At 32.0% G+C, this 26331-nt stretch overlaps 3 protein-coding genes across 3 annotated transcripts in view; 1 reads left to right on the top strand and 2 right to left on the bottom strand.

Moving 5' to 3' along the window:
• Positions 1-25913, bottom strand: part of LOC115874240 (endothelial cell-selective adhesion molecule-like) — a gene marked incomplete at its 5' end in the record, with an annotated part of 101474 nt that extends 75561 nt beyond the window's left edge. The window contains 1 exon segment of the mRNA XM_030889342.1: positions 25668-25913. Coding sequence (XP_030745202.1) covers positions 25668-25913 — 246 coding nt within the window.
• Positions 10253-11597, top strand: LOC115874222. Its single transcript, XM_030889317.1, has 2 exons — positions 10253-11067; positions 11122-11597. The coding sequence occupies exons 1-2, from the start codon at positions 10304-10306 to the stop codon at positions 11237-11239; spliced, it is 882 nt and encodes a 293-aa protein (XP_030745177.1). The 5' UTR covers positions 10253-10303; the 3' UTR covers positions 11240-11597.
• On the bottom strand, positions 19871-20954 carry LOC115874228. The gene is made up of 4 exons (XM_030889325.1): positions 20731-20954; positions 20575-20678; positions 20347-20522; positions 19871-20282 (listed from the first exon to the last, which is right to left on the bottom strand). Exons 1-4 carry the CDS (start codon positions 20760-20762, stop codon positions 20175-20177), a joined length of 420 nt encoding a protein of 139 aa, XP_030745185.1. The 5' UTR covers positions 20763-20954; the 3' UTR covers positions 19871-20174.
• Positions 25914-26331: the final 418 nt, after the last annotated feature.

The following is a 26331-nucleotide window of genomic DNA, read 5'->3' as shown; positions in this document are numbered from 1 at the left end:
GTTTTGTTTTTGTGCGAGTTTAATAACCCACGATTAACCTTAAACATAACCTTAAACTACACACCATACTAGGGATGTACGATTCGAATCGATTATTATCAAATCGACGTGATTTTTATCAAACGATTTTTTGGTATAATCGATCTTTTTTTTTAAATCGAAGACCGATTTTATTTATACAGTTTTACAGGTTTATTTATTTGTTAGAATTTAGAATAAGAAAAAACACTTTAGTTTTGCTGGAATATTTGTTTGCAGTGCATCCCTAGTAAAAGGCCATCTAGCAATGAACTGAAAAATTAAGTGTAAGTGCTCGCTGCCGCATGCGCCGATGTTTGTTTATCACTTTGATATCAGGTGTCAGATTTTTGTCGGGGCTTCCCATATTTTTATATTTTAGATAACGTAGAATACTCTTTGATTTTACCTTAATTCTTTCTTGGGTATACCCTTTCTTGTACTTTTATTTTATTTTTGGGATATCCCTACTCCATACATTAAACATTTAGAAAATTGATTTATCTATCTTTAGACAACCACCAAAACGTTGACCCATAATAGTAATACATCAGTCCAGTAGAGGACGCTAAGTCAAAAAATTCCGAAATAAAAATTTGTAATTTGTAATTCCTTTAGTGTTTTCGAAATCGTTGTCGGGGTTGCGTCGGTTTTGAAGAAATGTCGAAGAAAACCCCGGACTGTCTACCATCAGCCGCCGGATATAAGTATTAGTAGTAGTTATTAAAGCAAGTTTTTTAACATTTTTTATTGTATTTATGAGTTTAGTGTTTGATTATTATCATGTGAAAAATTTTAAATAATATTTTAAAAGTGATAGGCATGTGATAGGTTTGTGATGTTCAGTTTAATAGATATTTGGTGTGTATGTGTTTGCGTATATGTGTGCTGGATAAAAACACTTTCATTAAAAGGGTAAGCTCTAACTAAACATTAAAGGTTATAATTGTTTATTGAAACGATTGAAAATATTTCCTAATATGGCAAAAAAGAAGCTATAATTGTTAAGATTTATTTTTTCAGTTTACTCCACTGTAAAAAGTATTTAAAATATTGCGCGTTTCTCTAGAATTAGTAGAGCAATCTACACTAATATGAATAAAATTAATTTTCGTATTTTTTTTCTGTAGCAACTTAAAATAATTGGATTTATAGATAAACATGCAGAATGTGGGTATGGTAGGAGGTGGCAACGTTGCATTCTCTCCGACACTCTCTATGCCCGGTAAACGAATTTCCCGGGGAGTGAACAGTGGCACTCAAAAGTTTTTCAACATTTTCCGGAAAATGTCAAGAAAAATATAAAATTTTCAACATTTTTTTTTCGCAAAAAAAACCTCATAGGCGTGTTTCTGGGGTTGAACTATACTACCAGTTAAAATATCTGCACTCATTTCTGGGACACCCTGTATATGAAACAAGATTGAAAATTTTGGTAAACTGAATTTTGAAGAAGACACTATTATAAAGTATATTGTATTAAAAATTTAAAAGGTACGGTTTTTCGAAAATAGATGTTCGTAATTTTATAAATCACAGGCTGTTTATAGAACTTTAATTTTTAACATTCAATACCCTTTCTTAAGAGTGAAACAGAAATTGTTATTAACTTATTGGTAATTAGTACGTACCATGTACCTTTTTCCTAAAAGTATTTTTTTTAATAAATATATAATTTAAAAACAAACCTAAAAATAAATACTCGTATAATTTAGAAATCTGCTATTTTTTATGTCTAGGTACGCCTCTGATCTACAGACAAAAGGATATAATAATATACCTAACCATACTTATTTTTATTTGCCGGTGAAAAGTTAAATTTGGACTTAAATGATATACTCTCTTGTACACAATACATGAATGCACCATATTTTCAAATTAATGTCCACAGAAGTGCCCCAAAATAATGCAAAATACTATAATACTGCAAATTAAGAATACGGAGCCTCAACGGCGGAATAGCAACATCGCAACAGTAGAATCTAGGCATTTTTATTCATCCTCGAAATCTGTTGTACTACGCCGGCATATTTCTAAAACTGACGTTGCCAAACTTCTTTATATTATTAAAAGAAACACGACCATGATATTTTTATTCCATTATAAAATTTAAAATAGTTAAGCAGTTAAGTTTTAAGAGAAAAAATTAACGTTAGCAAATTAATGTACTTGATATATTATAGAAATATAACAAAATTATTTATTGCTTCATAATTGGTTGTGGTATTTAATCGAATACTAATACCAATATAGAGGTAAATCTGGCAAATGTTTTCGGTGAGAGAGAGAGAGAGAGGAAAATAAGGATAGAATAATGGCCGATGGAGGAAAAAGGTAAACAATTGTATATCTTGAGTTTAAATATCTTTGCAAAATACCATGTGAATAAGATAAATTTTACATTGGAGAAACATCTAGATCTTTAAATGTTCGAATTAAAGAACATAACGATTATTTAAGAAAGTGAGATTTTCACAAATTTAAGATTTGTCAGCATTCATGGGACACAGGGTACAGAATAAATTTTAACAACGCTAAAATTATAATAAAAGAAGCGATAGCTTCTAAAAGTAATATAATAAATAAACATAACATACGTAAAAATTAAAAATAATCATACAGAAAGTTTGAGGCTTTTTGGTTTTACCTTATTAAGTAATGGTTATCAGGTAATAATTATTAACTTGGATATAGTATCATTTTAACAGAACGTCAACGGTTTTTGTAGACGTATCTGTTTTTGAAAAATCTAAAGTGTTCTCGAATAGTTGCATCTAAATATTTTAAATAGTTTTTTTCTTTATATTTTTCTGCTTTCGACGACGGAAAGAGATAAATTTTCCGAAATTAAGCATGTGTTTGTTCGTTAGGAAAATTGTTTATCTTTATCTAAATTTTTTTGATAAGAAAGTTTTTTTCTTGGACCCTTCAATTTTATTATACGTAATATTCTTTTACAAAGTAGTTTTAACCGTATTACAAATAAACGCTTCATCCTGTCCAATGTATTGAAACGACATCGTGGAACGTCATTATGTAAAATAGAATCCGTCCAAATTAGATTGAGTCCGAATTTCCTTTACGTTGGACGCTGGACAAACTAAATGCAGGTTTTGTTTCACGACATCGAACTCCATTTAATTTAATTGACAGTCCAGCTTCAGTTGTAAATCTGATAATGGAAACCAAATTTGAAATTAGATACTCCGCTTTCCTCTTAGAAACAAAAATGATGAAAATAGTAGTTTTTACTACAGTAAAAACACTATCGATTTTCTACAAAGATAATATCATTACGCCAAAGATACACTACTTTCCATATCCCTCCACTATAACAGTGTTCGAATCAAAATGTATCATTTTATTGCTTGCGGGATATACACTATCACTGTTTCAACTATGGCAATTCATTGGTTTCCATACATCATTTAACGATAATATTAATGGGATTTCAATGGGAGTGTATTTTTGTTACAAATATATTATATAATATTAAATGAACTTAACCTTACGAGGATGGCCTGAAAAGTTTTCGACCTCAACGTGAAGATGGCAGCACTCGTAGATAAAAGCTAGTGAATTTTCATTGTTTATCTGTTGACAGTTATTCACCAAAGTTTCAGCCATTTTGGATGCGCAGTTGTTATGTAACAGTCGTTTGAGTGAGTTGATCTCAATGTTTTTGTGAAAATGGACAAAATCGAGCATCGAGCTGTCATTAAATATCTAGTTTTGAAAGGCAATACGCCTAAACAAATTAAACATGAGTTGGATTCTGTGTATGGGGACTCTGCACCATCATTTACCACAGTGAAATTTAGGACAGCTGAATTTAAACGTAGCCGTAAGAGCTTGGGAGACGATGAACGTTCGGGACGTCAAAAAACTGCAACTACCGACGATAACATCGCCAAAGTTCACAAAATGGTGCTGGACAACCGCCGAATTAAAGTGAAAGAGATAACAGAGGTTATGAACATATCAAAAGAACGTGTTTGTCACATATTCAATCAAGAATTAGGCATGAGAAAGCTGTCCGCGCGTTGGGTGCCGCGTTTGCTCACGTTAGACCAAAAGCGTGTTCGTATGAACATTTCCAACGCTATGTTAGCGCAGTTTAGGCGCAATAATCCGAGTTTTGGCGTCGATTAATTACTGTAGATGAAACTTGGATACACCACTATACACCAGAAACAAAAATACAGTCCAAGCAGTGGACGGCAAAGAGAGAACCGGCTCCAAAAAAGCAAAAACTGTTATTTCGGCTGGGAAAGTGATGGCGACTGTTTTTTGGGATAGTCATGGAGTTATTTCAATTGATTATCTTCAAAAAGGAAAAACCATCACAGGAGCATACTACGCATCATTACTTGACAAGCTAAGAGCAGAACTTAGAGAGAACTTAGAGCAGAAAAAGAAAATCCTGTTTCACCAACATAACGCACCGTCTCACACCTCAGCGGTTGCCATGGCGAAAATCCACGAATTACGGTTTGAACTGCTTGACTATCCGCCTTACTCACCAGATCTAGCCCCTAGCGACTTCTTTTTGTTCCCTCATTTAAAAATTATGCTCGGAGGACAGAGATTTTCGTCAAATGAAGAGGCAATCACCTTCGTGAACCACTATTTTGCAGAGAAAAACGCCGAGTACTATTTGGACGGGTTACAGAGATGGGAGCATCGCTGGGAAAAGTGTGTAGAGTTACAAGGGGACTATGTTGAAAAATAAAATAAAATATTCAGAAAAAATGTCTTGTATCTTTGTTAGGTTGGAAACTTTTCAGACCACCCTCGTATCTGAAACAATTTGACAATGTCTTCAAATTAGGGTCTCATTGTTCTTGAAGGGATTTTCCTTTCATGTTTAATTTAATACTCACAAAATTCCGCCACCCTAAAAATTTGGCTAAGTTTGATGTTTCATAACTTTTCATTTTGTAATCCCATTTTGATGATTGTGGCATCAGTGTCAAGATAAATATATTGGCATTATTTTTTATTATTTTAGTGGCTTATATTCTTCGGTTAGGTTGGTTTATACCGGGGTAAATCAAAACGTTGTTTTTTTGCAATAAATTCAAAACATCCTGTGGAAAAAACGGGATGGGCATTTGGGATAAAAAAAAATTCTGTAATCTCAGATGTATTCCTAATGCCGGGTCCAGACCAAGGCGACAAAAAGTAAACACGATTTTGAGACAAAAACAAGACAAACTTGTCACAAAAAATGGAGACTTCTGACAAGACAAACTTGAGACAAATTGATGAAATTGTGTAAGCTTTCACGGCCGGTATAACTAATAACGGGTTTGCGGGCTGTTAGGCCGTGGTCAAGAGTGGTTGTTATTAGTCATTGAGACAAATTGTCCACACCACAATGACAAAAGTACAACAAAGTCAAAAGTTTAGTGGTTGCGAATGAGTTTTATTAACTATGTGTGATTTCACTGGTCTACTACTGTTGGCAGCACACGCCATCCACACTGCGCCGACGACTTGTCGTAAAATATACAAACAAAACATAGACACTTTGATGTTTACCGACTCGAGACGGGACATTGAAAAGTCTCCGAATTTTGAAACAAAACAAAAATGAGACAAAATGTCGCAGAAATGTATTGGATTTGTCACAACTTTGTCGTAAAACATGAATGTTTCTGTCTTGTCACTGTTTTGTCTGCTTGGTCTGGACCCGGCATAACATTTCATTGTTTGAATTATCCCATTATATCTATTCTTTTATGAGCTACATGCTTTTTATGAGCTTTTATGAGCTTCATAGATTTTTAAGTAAAGTATTGATTTCAGATACAACTCCATTAGTGAAGGAAGTTAGAGACAACAGAAATGGGCGCGATTAGAAGAGCAATGAGAATTTCACGGAGTGATAAGATCAGAAATGAAGACATTAGACGACATATGGAAATAGAGGAAACAATAGTAAATGATATAGAACAAAAACAATTAATATGGCACGGCCACGTTCAGAGAATGCACAATGAAAGAATTCCAAAACAAGTAATTCATTGGATACCACCTAGTAAACGAAAAAGAGGACGTCCCAAGAAAACATGGATGGAAGGAATAAGAAGGTCGATGAGCAAGAAAAATCTGACCGAAGATCAATGGGAAAATCACACAGAGTGGAAGTTAGGCATCGGACAACGTCGTAGGACGTTCTGACCCGAATTTATATATTTCAGATATTCATGTATTGACAAAAACAATAATTTTATAATAATTTTAATGGCCTGTATGTCTACCTCTCGCAGCAATAACAGTTCGAGGTTTTCGTCGTATCTTTTTTGATCTATAGATCTATAGCTTGATGAATATCAAGATATAGATCAAGAAAAACTTTTACAAGAACTAACGCTAGCCATAACTCTTGTAAAGTTTGTAGTAGAATAGGACGACGACGACGAACAGCTCTTTTAAGTTCATCGCACAAATGTTCGATTTGATTGAGGTCAGAACTACAAGGAGGCCATTTCAATTTTCGTAGTCCAACCTTATCCAGGTACTCATTAACTACTCGTAGTCCTAACTCGTTTCCCCGCGCAATGTGGGGCCCTGCATTATCAAGCATCAGTATAAACTGATTTTCAATTAAAGGAGCAAATGGAACAACTTCTTGGAGGACATCCTCAATATAACGGTGGGCATTGAGAGCTCCATTTTCAATAAATTCAAGATTGTAAAAATATCACTACTTTATTTATCATTATTTTCAAAAAATGAAATGTTAGGAATACATCTAAGATTACAAAAAAGTGTTTTTTTTATCCAAAATGCCCATCCCATTTTTTCCACATGGTGTTTGGAATTTATTGCATAAAACGCAGTTTTGATTTATCCCGGTATAAACCCACCTAATCGAAATACAGTGGTGGCCAAAAGTATGGAAACTTTTTACTTTTTAAAATATCACAGAAAATATTGCTATGCTTCAACTCTCAGGAATATAAATGAACAGCTTATCAGCAAATAAAAGTATTCCAAAAATTACAAAGCAAAAAAAATCTGTTTAGCAGATTTTGTAGGAGAACAATAGATTTCTTGTGGCCAAAAGTATGGAAACCATAAATAAATACATTAAAATTATTTAGTTTAAGCTGATAAACGGTACGATTTGCTTCAGATAAATATAAACATCATGCCCAAGTCTAAATATTTCTCTACGGATTTAAAAAATGAAATAGTTGAATTATACAAGAGCGGTTATAAACAAATTCAAATAAGTAAAAATTTAAACATTTTAAAAGGCACCGTTTCGAAAATAATTTGTAAATTTAATAAAACAGGGAATGTTTCAACAGCTTTTAAGTCAGGAAGACCAAGAAAGTTGTGCAACAGGACAATGAAAGTAATGAAGAGAATATCAATGGGAGATCCAAGAAAAACATCCACAGACATTTCTCGAGAAATGGGTGAAAGGGGAATATCGGTGTCTGCACGCACGGTGAGAAGAAGGTTGGATGACATGGGACTTTTTGGAAGAGTTGGGATGATAAAACCACTAATATCAAAGAAAAATAGGATGGCCCGCTTTAAATTTGCTCAAGATCATCTCACCTGGTCTTATCAGAAATGGAATACTGTACTGTTTAGCGACGAAAGCAAGTTTCAACTGTTTGGTAGTGACGGGAGACGTTATGTCCGAAAACCAAAAGGTACACGGTACAGCCATAAGTACCAGATGCCCACCGTAAAACATGGGGGTGGGAGTATAATGGTATGGGGGTGTTTTTCTCGCTCAGGTGTTGGTCCTCTTGTTAAAATTAATGGGATAATGGACCATTTTTTGTACAAAGACATATTGGAGAATAATATGCTGTCTCATGCTGATGAAGAAATGCCACTCAGATGGTTGTTCCAGCAAGACAATGATCCCAAGCACAATTCTCGGTTTGTTCAAAATTGGTTAAATGAACATAATGTTCCACTAATGGATTCGCCCTCACAGTCTTCGGATCTTAACCCCATAGAAAATTTATGGGACCATTTGGATAGCAAAATTCGAAGCCATTCTATTTCAAATAAAAATGAATTATGAGAAGTGCTAAAAACTGAATGGGCGGCCATTTCCAGTAAAGATTGTACGAGATTGATCGATTCGATGCCACGAAGATGTAGAGAAGTAATTAATTCAAAGGGATATTCCACTAAATATTAGTAATTTATATTTTATCTTGAATTTTAATAAACATTCTTCTTAAGTTTCCATACTTTTGACCAAGAAAATATTCATAATTTTTTATATATTTTTTGATAGCTGTAATTTTTTATTTAAATGTATTAGGTTTTGTAGGAAATTATTTGAAGGTCACGATTATATAAGTCGTTTTATTTCATATTTTAATTTCTCAGCATATATGACAAATTAAAAAAGTTTCCATACTTTTGGCCACCACTGTATATAAGCCATTAAAATAATAAAAAATAATGTCAACAAATTTATCTACAAACTAATACCATAATCATAAAAATCGGATTGCAAATTCAAAAGTTATGAAACATCAAATTTAGTCCAAGTTTATGGTGGCTTAATTTTGTGCCGGGGAGTTTATATCACCATATTTTGTTAAATACATTTTTATTACTGTTTAAATAAAGTGTTTAAATAATTGACCTTGTTTTTTTCTTCTTGCTTCTTTTCAGGTTCACAAAGCGATAAGACCAGCCGCGATATAAGCCGGTGCACTATGATGGACGTACACTAACAGAGGATAAGCACAACGTTTCAATATATTGTCAAGACTTAAATATAGGCCAACTTGGGTTTACATCAGATTGGGAAAAATCATGTAAAATATAATTCTAGTAAACCAATTTGATGTAGATTCAAGGGAATCGTTCGCGTATACGTCGACCTGAATATGTTCTTATAATAAACATTATTAATTAAACAATTAAAATCAGGTCGATGTGAGCGTGATGTTCCGGGGCTAGCTCGTACTAAATATCGGTGCTGGAAATATACAAAGGAGATTTTTGAGCACATACCCGCCGATAATTGGGACGAGCGGAAAAATATAAGATAGTGTGCTGAAGACAGGGGAGTAAGTTAGTCCATCGATGTGAGCCGTATTATACAGTTAGTAATTCGCGTCATCAGTCCGTTAGCAGAAGACAGCGCAGACTGAAGATGTTCCTGTAAGTACTTAGTTAACTAAACCATTAAGTCTTGGCATTCCCCAAAATTGTATTATACTGTGAACTTTATATTAAATAAATGCACATTTTGTTCAATGGTTGTTTTGATTGAGAGAGAGAACCTAGTATAGCGACCCTAGCAAACAACCCCCAGCTAGGTCGCGACATATGGTGGAGGCGCCGGTCTCTTTTTTAATCAAAGCAATCTATTTGAATGCAAAATTTTAATTACATTCTTTAACACCACGACATGTGGTGGAGGCGCAAGTCTCTTTTTTTAGTCAAAGCAGCCTTCTTTTAATGCAAATTACGGGTAAACCCCACACACCTCCGCAACATGTAGTGGAGGCAAAATTCTTTTATTTTTTTTTAATTCATTTTTTTTTTCAATACTTCCCCACAATCAAGACATGTGGTGGAAATGTCGTTTTTATCTGTTGCAAAACAACCTTTTAAAGAAATTTGTTTTAATTAATTATTTCTATATTTTTCTCCACCACAACATGTGATGAAGGCATGTATTTTAATTTTTTTTTATATTTTGGGAATGCCAAGAATGTCCTAGTTTTAACTTATTGAATTGATTTAAATATATTTAGTTTTTTGCTTTTTAACATAGTTTCTTTATTTTCATTAATATTATCCAATATGCAATTTTCGTCAAATTTAAATTTTTGCATATCAATTTTGTTGCCCGATTTTTGTCTTCGTAAAATATACGAAATGATTTTAAATTTTAGTATATTTAAGTTGATAAATATTTAAATAACCTATATCTACTGTTATAGTATGAATATCTTATTTTATAGTTTTTATAAAGTATCACATAATAATTTAATACCCTATATATTATTTGAATATTATTTATTACATTTATTTATAAAGTCAAGTGCTGGAAAATGCTGACGACTGTAGTTTTCACCCTGACCTACACATCATGTTTTATTTTGAAATATGAGTAGGTACATTCTCATCCACATTTGTTTATTATATTTCTAACGTTTAAATTTCATTCAAATGCCAATGGCTTTGTCTATATTTAAATATTTCTTGATATATTTCAATGTCCTAAACTCTCTAACTAATTATTTTTAAACAAGCTAAACTTTTTATTTTAAAATTTTTCATGATGGAATTTCAAAGACTTCCAGTTCTGCCTAAATTTGTTGAACTCCCTACATTTGACCCTAGGTACGATTGCCCAGTGTCTTTTATTTCTAACTACGATAAAATTACTGATAGAAATGGTTGGGATTGTGCATATAAAATTCGATATTTGCAGTGTTACCTGAAACACGCATCTGTCTTTTGGTTTCAAAAATACGCGACAAATAAAGATAATCTTCAGAAAACTTGGCCGGATCTAAAAAAAGATTTCATTTCAAATTTTGGCGGTGATATAACAATTAGAAAATTAAAATCCAAATTGCGCTCACGTAAGCAGGATGCAAACGAGGACATTAAACATTATTATTTTGACTTACTTTCAATGTTTCAAGAAATATATGATGAAATTAATTTTGAACAGTTCAGAGACTATTTTGAGAATGGTTTGCATCCATCTTATGACAAATATTATTTTATGTTGTCAAGCCGTGATATGGATTTTACCGCGTTAAACAATATTGTCTATAAATTGAGTGATCTAAAAGACAGACTTACCGATTACAACACGTTGGCACATTCTTCTCATTTCTACGAAGATAAAACAAGTATAAATAATTCAGCTAGTGAAAATAAGTATGAATATAGTAATTATGTCCAACATTCGGATTATTTAAATTCAAATAAAAGAAATAAAAGACAGGTAGAGGATGACTATTCGTACAATGGTCATAGGGTTGAAGATATTGATAATGTAAGAGGCAAATCAGGACATGAGAATAAAAAATGCTATGGCATGAATATTAGCTATGATAATCAGTATAAAACAGTTAATGCTAGCTATAGGTATAACAATACAGACGAATATAATTTTAATACGAATTATGAGAGAAGACAACAAAAGTTGATTGAAGATAACCGGACAAAGAGTTTCGAACAAAACCCACCCCTTAGTTGAGGACTACCAGAGCAGGATTTTTGAACAAAAACCCACCCCTGTTTGAGAGACAAACAGCTGATATGGATGGTATATTTATTGTGTCAGAGGAGCATGAGATAGAGGAGAATAGTGTGAATATTTGTGAAGAGGACCATTTGGATTCCCTCAATTTAGAAAGTGCACGGATAGAGGAAGATTGTGATGCCCTCCCCGTGGCAATGGGATACGCACAGGCAGAGGAAGTGAATGATACCCTCCCTGTAGCAATAGAGTTCGCACAGGTAGAGGAAGATGATGCCCTCCCTGTTGCAAGTGAAGTTATGCCGGCTGAGGATGAGTGGAATACCCTCCCTGGCAATGTCGAGGAAGATGAAATAGAAAAAATGGAATCCTTTCTTTCTCGAAGAAGAGAAATGCAACTCCTCAAGTGTACCAATGTTTTGTTTTAACAATGTGGAAGATAAAGATATACCTCCGACACAAGAAGTTACGCATATAAGAAGCAAAAGTATATGTCTATTAGACAACCCTTGTTGGAACCGACAGTTTGACTATTTTGATCGTAAAACAAACGTTCCAAGAGAAGAAACTCGTGATGAATTTAGACCCCAGCAAGCCATTTCTCGCACAACTAGGACACTGGATATGATGACCAAAAGGCCAAACGCCAAGATGGCGAAGGATATCATTATCCACCCTAGCCACCCTCCCTGGACTCGATGCTTATGAGTCATATTTAGAGTTGAAATTAGAATCAAGAAACGCATGATTGTATAAAGGACCTGATAAAGACTATTTAATTAACTTAGTATTTATTTTTTAACTTTTAGTTGTAAGACTTATTTCTTAGACTTATCTTAGACTGGCAGAAACTAATTTATTTTTTGAGTATTTTTAGGTGACATTTATTTCCTAACATTGAGCAAAAATAAGGGATAAAAAAAGGAAGAAAAAAAATACTTTCAAGGTAAGCTGAGGTAAAGTATACTCAAACCTACTACATTTACAGCTCCTGGGGAAAGATTGTGTAGCTATGTTGGTCTTAAAGAACTGCTCGGATGATATTTTGTTAGTTGATTTGTTGTTATTTTTATTCCTAGTATCAACGTCACGTGACTATGTTGGCTTAGGATGCCCATTATTTTTTTAAAAAGCCGTGATTGTTTTAGAGGTACGAGTTGAATTTGATTATTTTTTTTTCCCGAGTCAGAAACAAATTTTATTTATAATTTATGTTAGTAATAAAAAAGAAAAATAAACTGGCGATAGTTTTGTCAATATGTATGTATGTTGTTCTGTTTTGTAGACTGTTTATTGTATATGTTTCCATGTTGACAAAACATTAAAAGCCACGCGACTTTTTCCAAACAATCTTTCATCACTTAGGAGATAAAGGACATGTAATGTAGTAGGCAGAATTAAAAAGATACGTAACGATTTTTGTTTCTCAAGAAAGAATTTGATGAATTTCGCCATATATATATATATATATATAATTTTTTCCCCTCGTCCTAAATGAAAAGAAAATGTAAACGTTATAATAAATACTTACTCTTCTACTTTTGCTGAAGTACAAATAGTTGGAGGCTATTTTTAAATATAAATAATAATACAAAGTGCTTAGCTCGACTAATTAAATAGTAATAAGTAAAGTCATATTTTAAATCTTTATTTTTTTTATAAATATAAGGAACTTCAGCAAATAATTAGAACTATATATATATATTTTTTTTGAGCAAATGCATATTCAAAAAATATTTAAGACAAACATAAACTGTACATATTTCATAGGGAATTAATAAGAATAGTTGATAACGTAAATGTTATTCTGTTTTAGATATTAGAGATGTGAATAAAATATCGTACTTACTCTTTAATCCTTCATGAATCTTTGTATCACACCTGCCGATACCACAATCAACACTAAGAAGTCGGAGGAAGAAATGAGTTGCTGTCTGGAAACACGTACCAACCATACCAGTAAGATGAAACTTTCCAGCATCACAAGCTCTGTTCAGTTGAGTAAATGTTAAACACACCGCTCGCCTTTTTGCCTCGAATTCTAATGGATTGGAGATGTATGGAAATTTTGGATACGGATATGGAAGCAATAACCAGCCTGGAGAAAAAACTAATTTGGTTGGTTGAAGTAACAAGCCACTGAACCCATAATACCGCAGAGAAGCCAGAAAACCAAGAAATATTAACAAGTAAATTTTGTTTGGCTCGATTGAAAACAGTACACTAACGAAGAAAAGAAAAAATAATTGTCCAGTATTCCGCTGATCCCAGCAAATTCAAAAGGCCGTCGCCCGTTTGACATTGAAACCAAGCGCACGAACGAACAGAAGTATACAATGAATAAGAAGGCAACCAGTCAAACAAAGGCAAAGGCAGTGCTGGCGTGTGCATTGCTTAACTGATATGAGCTAGGGTTAAAGCTTGAAGCTTATGGTATTGTTGAAACGGACGCAACGCACCAGGATGCCAGGAGACATATTTCAGTACGGGTGGTATCGCGTAGGACCTTTTTGTTTGTACGGGATTAAAGAGTAAATGATAAAATATATATATTTTTTTTGATTTTGATGAGTCGCAAGAAAATCTTAATTAAGCTTAATAGCACATGATTTTTTTTATCGCTGGGGACCAGCTCTCAAGCCAGGGGATATGTCAAGACTTAAATATAGGCCAACTTGGGTTTACATCAGATTGGGAAAAATCATGTAAAATATAATTCTAGTAAACCAATTTGATGTAGATTCAAGGGAATCGTTCAGCGTATACGTCGACCTGAATATGTTCTTATAATAAACATTATTAATTAAACAATTAAAATCAGGTCGATGTGAGCGTGATGTTCCAGGGCTAGCTCGTACTAAATATCGGTGCTGGAAATATACAAAGGAGATTTTTGAGCACGTACCCGCCGATAATTGGGACGAGCGGAAAAATATAAAATAGTGTGCTGAAGACAGGGTAGGAAGTTAGTCCATCGATGTGAGCCGTATTATACAGTTAGTAATCCGCGTCATCAGTCGGTTAGCAGAAGACAGCGCAGACTGAAGATGTTCCTGTAAGTACTTAGTTAACTAAACCATTAAGTCTTGGCATTCCCCAAACTTGTATTATACTGTGAACTCTATGTTAAATAAATGTGTATTTTGTTCAATGGTTGTTTTGATTGAGAGAGAGAACCTGGTATAGCGACCCTAGCAAACAACCCCCAGCTAGGTCGCGACAATATTATGCTATATTTTATGTGAAACTAAACTAACTCTAAAAGAAAGTAATATTGTAATAATAATAATTTCCAGTAGATTAAGATTTTTTTCCATAGCAACTGTTAAAATTTAAATATATTAATCATTAAATAATACTTTAACCGCAAGGGTATTCCTTTTCATAAGTTATTCGGGATTTAAATGGAAGTAGTTTGGATATGGCGTTTGTCGCCTCAGTCTGAATATCTGTTGGTAATTTACTTATTTCGTTTTGAGCCATTTCTGGCTCCAATTCAATCAGCAATCGACACGTAAGAGAATTAAAAAATATTGACTCAAAACTGACAACTAAAGAGACAGCTTTATTTATTTGTCAAATTACATAGAAACCAACGCCAATCCAGCACAATATTTTTTCTACTCGTAATAAATTCATTGAAATAATAATTTCTGAATATCTTTTAAAACGTAATTCGCTATGGAAAAAAATACTGTTTTATACACGACGATAAAATTGCATTATCGTCGACCGAAAAGATAATTTCGGAATTTCGGTCGATAAAATATAATTTTATCGTCTTGTATAAAAAATATGTAATATTAAATGTAAAAACATAATTATTAAAGTTTTTTCCTATCTGTACATACAATTAACTGACTTATAAAACCCACTTCTAAATTCGTATCACTGCTATACGGTTCAAGTACCTACGTCTCGTTGAGCGCTGTTACATTAACATTTAGTTCTAGCGGCGGTTAGAGACGCCATTCGGCCCGCACTTGTAACATGCTCTCGCCAAACTAGATGATCGTTATGAATATGATGGATTGAAATTCACAGCCCGAAGTTCTGCGGCAATATTTGGATATTAGGGCAATAATTCTTTCTCTAGCCTCGCTTCCAAAGAGGCAATTTTAGCAAGGAAACAAGATTCCCTTCCTTTTATTGCTTTCCGAGGTTTAGACATTAAATCAAAACCATTATTTTTTTTATTTCCCTATTATTCAACTGGAATTTTGCTCCCTAACCATAAATACATTATATAAAATTATGTTTTTATTATGTCGAGCTCTAAATATCCGCAATAATTATTACATTTAATGTGTTTCTTGTTATGTTTAATGTGTGCCTTCTTATTCTATTATATTTAATGTGTGTCTTCTTATGACTAGATAGTTATTTGACTGAAATAATACATTTGAGAAATTTTAATTTTTTAAATTAATTATAAATTTTTCTGTCAAAAAATGATAAAACAGTTTCTGTTGAACTTTTGACATAAAACATTTCAAATTTATGATTTCAGTCTAATAACTATTTAGTCAACATGTTTAATTTATGTCAATGATGACAGTTATTGATAATTTCGATTCCAAATATATCGAGAACCATTACTCGGTAGCGATTTTTACTAAGAGACCTTTTTTTTTATAAAAAATACCGTCGTAATTGTATATTTTTTACTCAGTAGTTTTATACAGGTACGGACGAAAAGTTTGTTATGTTTAATGTGTGTCTTCTTATCCTATTATATTTAATGTGTGTCTTCTTATGACTAGATAGTTATTTGACTGAAATAATACATTTAAGAAATTTTAATTTTTTAAATTAATTATAAATTTTTCTGTCAAAAAATGATAAAACAGTTTCTGTTGAACTTTTGACATAAAACATTTCAAATTTATGATTTCAGTCTAATAACTAATGTTTAATTTATGTCAATGATGACAGTTATTGATAATTTCGATTCCAAATATATCGAGAACCATTACTCGGTAGCGATTTTTACTAAGAGACCTTTTTTTATAAAAAATACCGTCGTAAATGTATATTTTTTACTCAGTAGTTTTATACAGGTACGGACGAAAAGTTATTGCCCTTCAAACCAGTTAAAGAATATGTAGGTGACGCCCTCTACAAGTAGTAGCCATATTGACATCAAAATCAAATTTCTCATGTCAAAAAACTCCCAGACGCATATCATCCAAATATTGACGTTACTTCAGAAATTATTTTGAAAAAATCGAAATAAAAATGAAATTTCTACACCCTGTATTTCCGCAACTCGGCATTTTAGGACATACATTTATACAAACTTTTTTATTTATTTTTATCTACGGTATATGCTGCCGAAGTTTCCGGAATACAGTTCGGACCATCCTGTATACAAAAAAAAATGAATTGTAGAATCTAAAAAATCGAATTTAACCTTAAATTAATCATCCCGATTAAAAAAACTTTTTCATTGCCTTTCTCATCTAATGAGTTAAATTGAACCATAAATAACTGTCCTTTTAAATATTTAAAATCTTATTTGCCGAGCTCTTGTACCCAATTAATTTACCTGCTATTGTTAGCAATGACTAAAATACAAACATTCCACAGTCATCACACAAGCGACATACTACTAAATAAAATATTCTATACTAGCAGACTCGGCTACGTGTTGCGGTGGCTAATGTTATATTATAGTAAAACTATTCAATACAGTGAAATTAATAATTTAGATTGAAAATATCAAATATAAGTAAAAATAACATGAACTGGCAGTAAACGTCTATTTAAAAATATTACGAACTAACGAACTACTCGTAATCTTTATAAATAATAGCCTATATATTATTTTGATGTATAATCTATGTCCCATCAAAAACATAGAAGGTAAAATAAATTGGTCAAGTGCGAGTCAGACTCGCGCACGAAGGGTTCCGTACCATTCATTATCTATACAACATTAGACACTATAATATTATAAACTTGTTTTCCGATTTAGCTGAAATTTTGAATGCACGTATAAGGAATTTAAAAAAAATGAAGAAACACATTACTAAAAATTGTATTAATTAATAATAAATATGTAAAAATATGTAAAAATTAAAAAAAAAAACGATTAAAAAAAAGTCGCCTTGACTAGGATTCGAACCTACCTTACTATGGCTCCAACGTCATAGCAGCGTAAAGTCCTAACGCTTTAACCACGCGGCCACCGAGGACTTGAAAGATTCAATGTAAAATTTTTACTTAAAAGATAATGTTTAGTGAAAGTACTTTTATATTTATAAACATTTATTTAATTCTGTTTTTAGTATTAGTTCTTATAGCGGCAACATAGATACATTATCTGTAAAACTTTCAACTGACTAGCTATAACGGTTTATAAGATAGACCTTTGTGACAGACGGACGGACAGCGAAGTCTTAGTAATAGGGTTCCCGTTTTTACCCTTTGGGTACGGAACTCTAAAAATACCAAGTCTCGCAACACAATAATTCCTCCGCTATAAAAAGTTGTGAGATCTCATGTAAAACCAAGTCACTTTATTTTATTTAGTCTCTCTTTAAGCACCTATTCAACAATCTACATATATAAAATGCTAATGTTTATCTGTGTCGTCTCTCTAGAAAGTTGCTTTTTGACTAAAAAGATAGCTAATTGGCTCTTCTAAAAACTGTCGCCGGATTTTTTATTTTTCATTTAATTAAAAAAAAAAAAAAAGTATTTTTTTCCTGTCGTATGGATGCGCCAGGCTTCAACTAGTTTTGTTATAAATTATTAGTATAAATATTAGTCATCTTTATTTCTGTAATACTTATAATGACTTGGCAGTTGCCCAGCACCCATAATTATCAAAGAATAATCTACCCCCCCTATCTCTATTACTTAGTAAATCTAAACAGTGACCTTAAAAATAAAGTTGTTTAATTAGAACAGAATATCATATCGTGCAATTGCCAAGTATAATAATTCCAAGGCTCCTTGATTAAAAATTAATGTGTTTAACACAGCCATGGCACTCTAGATTGAAATTGAAAATACGATTTTGTTTTAAGCAAAAATGTTAAAAGTTGACATATGATATGTCATTCTACCAAGAGTGTCATTTTCTACCAAATAAAGTAAAAATATACCGAGGGTGCCATCGAAAACTCAAGAGTTGTAGTTATTTCCGGTAAAGCAGGAAGAGACCAAAAATAATTGAGCGCCCGGATTGCCCAACGACCATAGCGCGTGGCCGCGGGCAGCTCAGTAGGCAAGCGAGACAGCGACGCACAGTGCTTCGAACATATGGCTCTAGAGGACAAAAATCCAAAACTTCTCTTTTATTGTAAGCAATTTATTCAAACTAGGTTTATGAAAAAAAATCTTATAAATAATAATAATGTTGGTGCTGTGTTCCATCTAAGCAAATAATAAGTTATAGTACGCAAACGGTGTAAGTATTAAATAAATTCCTGTGATAAAAAAGAATTGAAATAACAGAACATGATTCCTACAATATAAGCCTAATATAAGATAAAAATGTTTTTATTTAATGAAAAAGAAACATTAATGTTATATTTAATAAAAAAATTCACAGATTTTGCAACACGCGCAACCATCATAGGCGTATTGAAAATACCAGACACACACCAGACACAAGTTGGCGGTTGTCGCAGAAAAAAACCTTTTTTTTACACACCCCTTAATTTTAAATGAACTTATTCGATACTTTACGGTCGCCCTTATAATGTTTACTACTGAACTGTGATATTTATTTCTTGGTTACAGAAACCATGCAATGTAAGGTCGTGGCGGTAAGCAGCAAAAATAAATTACATTAATAAAAATTAATGTAAAAAATAAAATTTGGTCACAAAATGTTTTTATTATTTTCTGAAGTAATAACCATAAATATAAAATCTTGACACTTAGTGATGGTGGTTTCATTAGGTTGTTTCTTGCAATGGACTTAATAATATAAATCTGAAACAAAATTTCTGATTTTAACGGTAGGTACCTATAATTTTTTAATATTAATTCTGAAAAATAAGAAAGTAAACGTAATAATAATTAATATCGGTTTAATGCCCACTTGCACCGTTTGTATAAACTTTGTTTAAAGGCTAAACAGTGATTAACAATACATATTTTATTATAGTTAATCACTGTTTAGCTTTTAAACAAAGTTTATACAAACGGTGCAAGTGGGCATAAAGGTCGAAATCGAAAACTACCAGTTTGATTAGATTATCGATGTATACATGTATACTCTGTTTTTTTTCTCAGGTAAGACAGACGATGACAAGAAAGCAGATGATTGGTATGGGATACCAATCTATTTATTTTACTAAAAAAAGTTTCCAATATTTTTAAGTTAGCTATGGATGGGTTTAAATATAAATCCGTCATGCGTAGTGTCTTGTTGTTTTTAACCAGTTTTATTGGTTTATTTCAAAATGACAGATAATATTTCAATTTTACTGGTTTGACAGAACGATGAACGACAAACGGACGCCGGATTAGGATTCTAAGCCCCTCAATTTTAATGTCTTTGCCTGTCCAGAGGCCTGTCATAAAATATTTTTGAAGTGCTGTGAATAAGAAACTTCTTATTTCTTATGAAAATCATTTTTATTATCTTGGCTTTCCGAGACGTTTTTCCATATCCGTATATACACCAGTGGTAAGTCACGGTAATATTTATTAACCATATTCATATTAGGTATTATTACTTACCTTCCTGATTTATATTTCCTGTTGTCTCTGATGGTCCTTCAAAATCTTCCAAGGTCGAAAAAGAAGTACCGATTGTAGTTACTGATAAAACTTTAGCAATTTTATTGCGATTTCTATAGGCTCGACAACGTTCGACGTTTAATTTAAGTTTTCTAGCTTTTTTTTTCATCTTCTGTAGTATTTAAGATTTTTTTTAACGAAGATTCAGTTAATGAACGATGAACCGTTTCGCTTATCCACCATTTTTTAAAAGGTACCACAGACCACTTGATTCGAGTGCAATCAAACTTGCGTAAATCGCTTGGCAAAATGTACACTGGTAACTGAGTGTCTCTTTAACCTTTAAATTTTAATTTAATACTAATTATAAGATAATATAATAAATAAAAATATGTCGTTGGTACCTTAGGTAATTTTTTATTAGATTTTTTAATATGTTTGGCATTATTACATTTGTGTTTCAAAAAGTGGTTCAAATTTGGAAACTGCAATTTACAATTTGAACAGCAGTGTACTTCAATTATAGATGATAAATCTGCTGTTTCGGAAGCTTCTTCTTCTGATATTTTTCTCACATTTCCTGAAAAGGGTTATATGTATAAGAAATATTCTATTTTGATTTATTTATTTACCATTCTCAACAATATATTTAGTTGTAATAGGATTTGAAGTTTCAGGCTCATCTAAATTTGTTGTGCTCTCTTCTGATACGCTTTCATTATTCTGAGATTGAGACCTAAAACAACAAATTTTAGTAAATCATGTATAATAGTCGAAAAAAACATTACGTTTCTAAATCATCTGTATTATCTACTTCCATATTTTCATGTTCACCTTCATAGACTACCACTACCACTACCACTTGATTGATTGGATTTTATATTTATATATTATATTTGCATTTTATATCCGATTCAACTTATGACTTCCGATCTGATTACTCCTACACTGATATAATCTGTATTACGACTTATGCTAGGTTAATTAAGGAAATTTGCGATCCATTTTGAATTAAGTTATACTGCAAAGACTAGCATAGCCTATGATTTGTCGTTGTCAATTATAATTTAAAAGTAAAAATACGTAAAAATATTATTTTTATAAAGCCACAAAGGAGAACAACAAATTGATAATGATTAAATAGACCATCCAAGAGATAATGAAATTAAAAAAAAATTAGTTTTAACTGTCATAATTTACTAGGAAAAAGCAGTTCTAGCATAATTCAATAGGTTCAAAATTTACGATAAGTTATGAGATCGTTGGGATACGAGAAGTGCTTAGACATTTTCATTTTCAAAAAGTCTTGTATTTCGAAAATGAATTTTACTTCGAAGTGCAAGTAAATTAGTGGATATACCTAAATAAGCCAAATAGGTTTTTTTTTTCAAGTAATTATGTTTATAAAATAGGCGAGTATTGTTTTAACAAATACTTATACGTATATTACGTCAAAGTGCAGAGGCAACATTATTTTTGATGTCGACTGTAAAATAATGTGAAAATTACGGGAGATATAAAAAATGATATACAAATACATAAACATGATAGAAAGTTTAGCAAATATAATATTACAATCAAAAATAACATACATGCATACATATAAATTTAAAATGTGGTAAAATACAAATATGAGGTATGGGTGCAAAATATGACATGTGCATTGGTGGCTTACACAGTGGATAAAATCAAAAATATTCATCATCAATTAAAAAATGCAATAAAGAAGTTAGCGCCTTTTTAACTTATATTAATAACAACTAAAGTATACTAAAATCAATAAATTTTACAACTAGACAATTCCATAAGTTCCGAGAAAAAAGAATATTATCATATATATCGATTTAAAGTCTAAAGCACTTCGCTATTAAACTCTTAAGAAAATAAAGAAATCAAATTTAATTAACTAACCCAATTCCGTAAGGACGCAACTGAAATAAAAATTACAGAACTGTTTTTATATGAAAAAATACATCTTGATACATGGAAGACGTGTACTAAATTTTATAAAGATATTTAAAATAGTATAGTGTTATTATAAAAAAAACTGATTTTCCTGAAAACTTTATCGCCCTGTATAAAAATGGGAGGCAACATTACTTTTGATACTGTTAAATAATATGATAATTAAGAAATATATAAAAAAAAATGTGTACAAATACATTAAACAGAGAATACAAGTATAATCCAGCCGTCGAACAGAGAATACAAAATTATATACATACATATACAATTAAGCGTACGTCTGTCCGTTCTGTAGCTACGGGGAATCCGTGAGAGGGGAAACGATATTCTCTCGATGTTTTTCGTAAAAAATAGACGACGCGTCCCATCAATAAAAATTCAACAAATTTGCAAGTAGCCAATAAAATGAGTGGGCGGAGCGATTTGCGGTGACGCACTCGTAAATCGACGTATAAAATATATTGCTGTTTATTTAAATGTTTTTTGTCCGCATTCCTTTCATAGACACAGATCCAGCAGATGTACTGTACCATAATAAGGATAATACCTTATTGTTTACGAATACAGTGTGAGCTTACAAGACTCAGAGTTACGAACAAAATTAAATGAAATATTCATGAAATATAACACACACCCTATTAGCTTCACGGCTTATACAATCGAATAAATCACATAATATTTCTCTCACCTACATACTTGACTTAAAACTCAAAAAAGTACTCACCAATATCTTAAACCTAACAGATTTTAATCAATTTTCAACACTTTTAACACTTCGAAGCGTATTTTAACATTATGGATCATTTTATTTACGACCTCTACCTCATTTCGGCTTTTGAACGACCTTGCCCTATTCCATATTCCTATAACGCCGGCTAAACTATCGACGTGTTGACAGGCAGGTTATCGAACCCATGCGGCTCTAGCATGTCGTTTTTTCAAAGATGGGTCCCATATAAACGCGGCCAGAAGTATTTTCAATACTAAAAAACTTAAGATACTATAAATTTACTTTAGGACAACAAAATGCATAGATCGTAACTACTCTGATTCAGGAGAATCACTGCTGACAGAATCTTCCAAATTTATAGTATCCAAATCACAGGTAGATGAATTATTCTCACATATAAGATATTTCTGTACATCATTTTCTAATATGTTACTTTTTCGCGTTACTGTTCATTTGTCGGTATGAGGGGTTCGGATGTTAATAGTTACCTCTTTAATAGACCATATCCATATATTATTTTTTCCTTTTCTTGGGTATGAGATTTTATAATAAATTGAAAGATGGATATTTTTTTTATGCGACGTTTCGCTCCAACATAGTGGACTTTTTCAGGCACAAGTGGTGTCTCATTTGACTGGAAGGTTCATCAATATCTAATAAGAACATATTTTTTGAAATACAAATAATTTTGAGTTCTTGTCCTTATGATCAAGCCAAGTATTAGCCAGATCGGCATTGCTTATCAATTTTACTCCATCTGAAAAGTATTATAAAATAAAGTTCGTCGCAAGCAGACGCAGGTGAACTATACAAAATTAAAAGTGTATGAATATGGCAACAAAAATATTCAATAAATACGATATGTTTTGATATGTTTTTTAAATGCCTTTTGAAGTTTGAAAACGTAAAATTTTTATACCCATTTAAGAATCATCTTAAAAATAAATAAAAACTAAACAATCACGAACTTGTTTAGAAATAAATTTAAAGTACATACCTTGTTTAACAATATCCATAGTGGCTTTCAATTAAGTACGTACCCGTTTAACTCCATAATATACAGAACTACTATGAATGTTATTCTTTTCACTGATGAGATAATGATCGCAAAATTTATTTTTAGTGAAAATATTTGCTAACAAAAACGCTGTTTATGAAAAATAATATACAGGATGGTTGAACATTGCTATAAGTATAAAATTATATATTCAGATATTAGTAAATTTTAACTTATTTTTTGATTTTTGTCCATGGGACGAAGCACTGTGCGACGCGCCGATTTAACAAAATAAATAATTTTAAACCTGCCGTCATTTCGTTAATAATTATCGTATCGTGTTGATTTTTGCATAGAAATACTCATGAGTCTTTAGCGCTTCCGACAAGCCTAAATAACTGGATTATTTTTTATATTTTCGATTTGTTTACATTGCCCGAGCATATTATAACTTTGAGATAAAAATCTCTGTTATAAATTTTAAAACTGACAGATATGAATACTATCATTTAATTAGTTATACATTTAGTTACAATATATTCAAAATTTAGGTCTATCGGTTTACGCTAGCGGTAATAACAAGTATAAATAAAAAAATGGTCAGTACAACACTCGCCGTTTTTAGCGCACGTTCAGCTTTGGTTTTAGTTTTAGCACTATTTTTACGGAAAATAAATTCTGAACTTTAATCAAATGACAAGAACATTATCATTGCCGATATCTCCTGGTTATAATGTAGTTCTTTTTTCAAAATATTGCATTGTTTTAGCTTAAAAAAACTTGAATTATGCGGCTTTTTTTGCGAGAGCTACCGGAGCTGCATTAATAAAGAGATGGCTATGTACGTCAATCATAGCCACAATAGACTGTAATTTTACCTCGTCACGAGATTTTTTGGAAATATTGCACTTCCATTTATCTGGATTTCTAACTAACTTTTGACCTTTCTTTTCGGTCGCATTTCCCTCTATTTAATAATAAATAATTTAAAAAAAGCACAAATACTACTGATAGTAAACAAGCTGTGGCAAACATTTTCTATATATATTTCCGTGTAAACAAAAGACTATCGCAAATACTATCTTTCTATTGACATACATAACCATCTCTTTATTAACGCAGCTCCGGTAGCTCTCGCAGAAAGCCGCATAATTCAAGTTTTTTTAAGCTAAAACAATGCAATATTTTGAAAAAAGAACTACATTATAACCAGGAGATATCGGCAATGATAATGTTCTTGTCATTTGATCAAAGTTCAGAATTTATTTTCCGTAAAAATAGCGCTAAAAGTAAAACCAAAGCTGAACGTGCGCTAAAAACGGCGAGCTTTGTACTGACCATTTTTTTATTTATACTCGTTATTACCGCTATATAGACCTAAATTTTGAATATATTGTAACTAAATGTATAACTAATTAAATGATAGTATTCGTATCTGTCAGTTTAAAAATTTATAACAGAGATGTTTTTCTCAAAGTTATAATTTGCTCGGGCAATGTAAACAAATCGAAAATATAAAAAAATAATCCAGTTATTTAGGCTTGTCGGAACCGCTAAAGTCTCATGAGTAGTTATATGCAAAAATCAACACGATACGATAATTATTAACGAAATGACGGCAGGTTTAAAATTATTTATTTTGTTAAATCGGCGCGTCGCTGTCTCGCTTGTCTACTGGGCTGCCCGCGGCCACGCGCTAAGGTCGTTGTGCAATCCGGACGCTCAATTGAATACGTCAATCAATCCTAATTTATGTATGTCATATACTAACTAACATACCAAATCTCGTTTTTTTATCATAAAAAATAAAAAAGTTATAGGGGTGAGCCACTTTCAAGACACACCCGGTATAGCCCAAAAAAGTATTGATGGGCATGTCTTAATTATCTTTACGATTGGAAAAAATGATGTCAGAGATGGCTTGGTTTGACCATATCCACATTCATATAAAAGATCAATCCACAATTCCGTGGTAATTTGACGTAGATTTTTTTTTTCGATCATACAGTACACACTAAAAAATAAATACTTACGTCAACCGTTACTCCGGGCAAAGTAAAAATTTGAGAAGGCGGCATATTCCGGGGAACATATCTGTAAAACTCGTTGCCGTCTTTGTACCATTTTACCGAGTAGAGCGTCTCTCCTTCCAGATCGTAGTGACATTCCAATTTGACACTTTGGTTCCGTATTGCGTGGCTAGGTATCCTCAAGTCTAGAAGTTCCATAGTTATAACACCTAAAACAAAAATTTATATAATTATGATACGGAACCAGAGCTACAATAAGTCAGTTTTATAAAAACTGAAGTTTAGATTTAAGTCTTTAGTCTTTGACTTAAATCATTTTATTTCAAGTCAAGTCAATTTTGTAGACTTAAATCAATATAACGTTATTTAAGTCGTTTATATCACTTAATTCTATATTTTTGACTTAAATCATGATGATCTGCAGAAAAATGAAGTCAGTAAAATGACTTAAATCGATATAATTACTCTCAAGTCAAGACAACCAGAATTGAATTTAAGCACTTTTTTTTAAATGTTAATATTAATTTTCTTGTATTACCAATTAGGCGATTTTCTTACTAAGTATCATATTATTAATTTATTGTAGATCAGACGAGACTAAAACCAAAGACATCTAAATAAAAAGAGACAAAACAATTTAAATTTTATCGCGATCACGAACCGTTTT

The sequence above is a fragment of the Sitophilus oryzae genome, unplaced genomic scaffold (genome assembly GCF_002938485.1).
Source record: "Sitophilus oryzae breed Bouriz unplaced genomic scaffold, Soryzae_2.0 scaffold_1015_pilon_pilon, whole genome shotgun sequence".
NCBI lineage: Eukaryota > Metazoa > Arthropoda > Insecta > Coleoptera > Curculionidae > Sitophilus > Sitophilus oryzae.
This window is presented reverse-complemented; position numbering and strand designations above follow the sequence as displayed.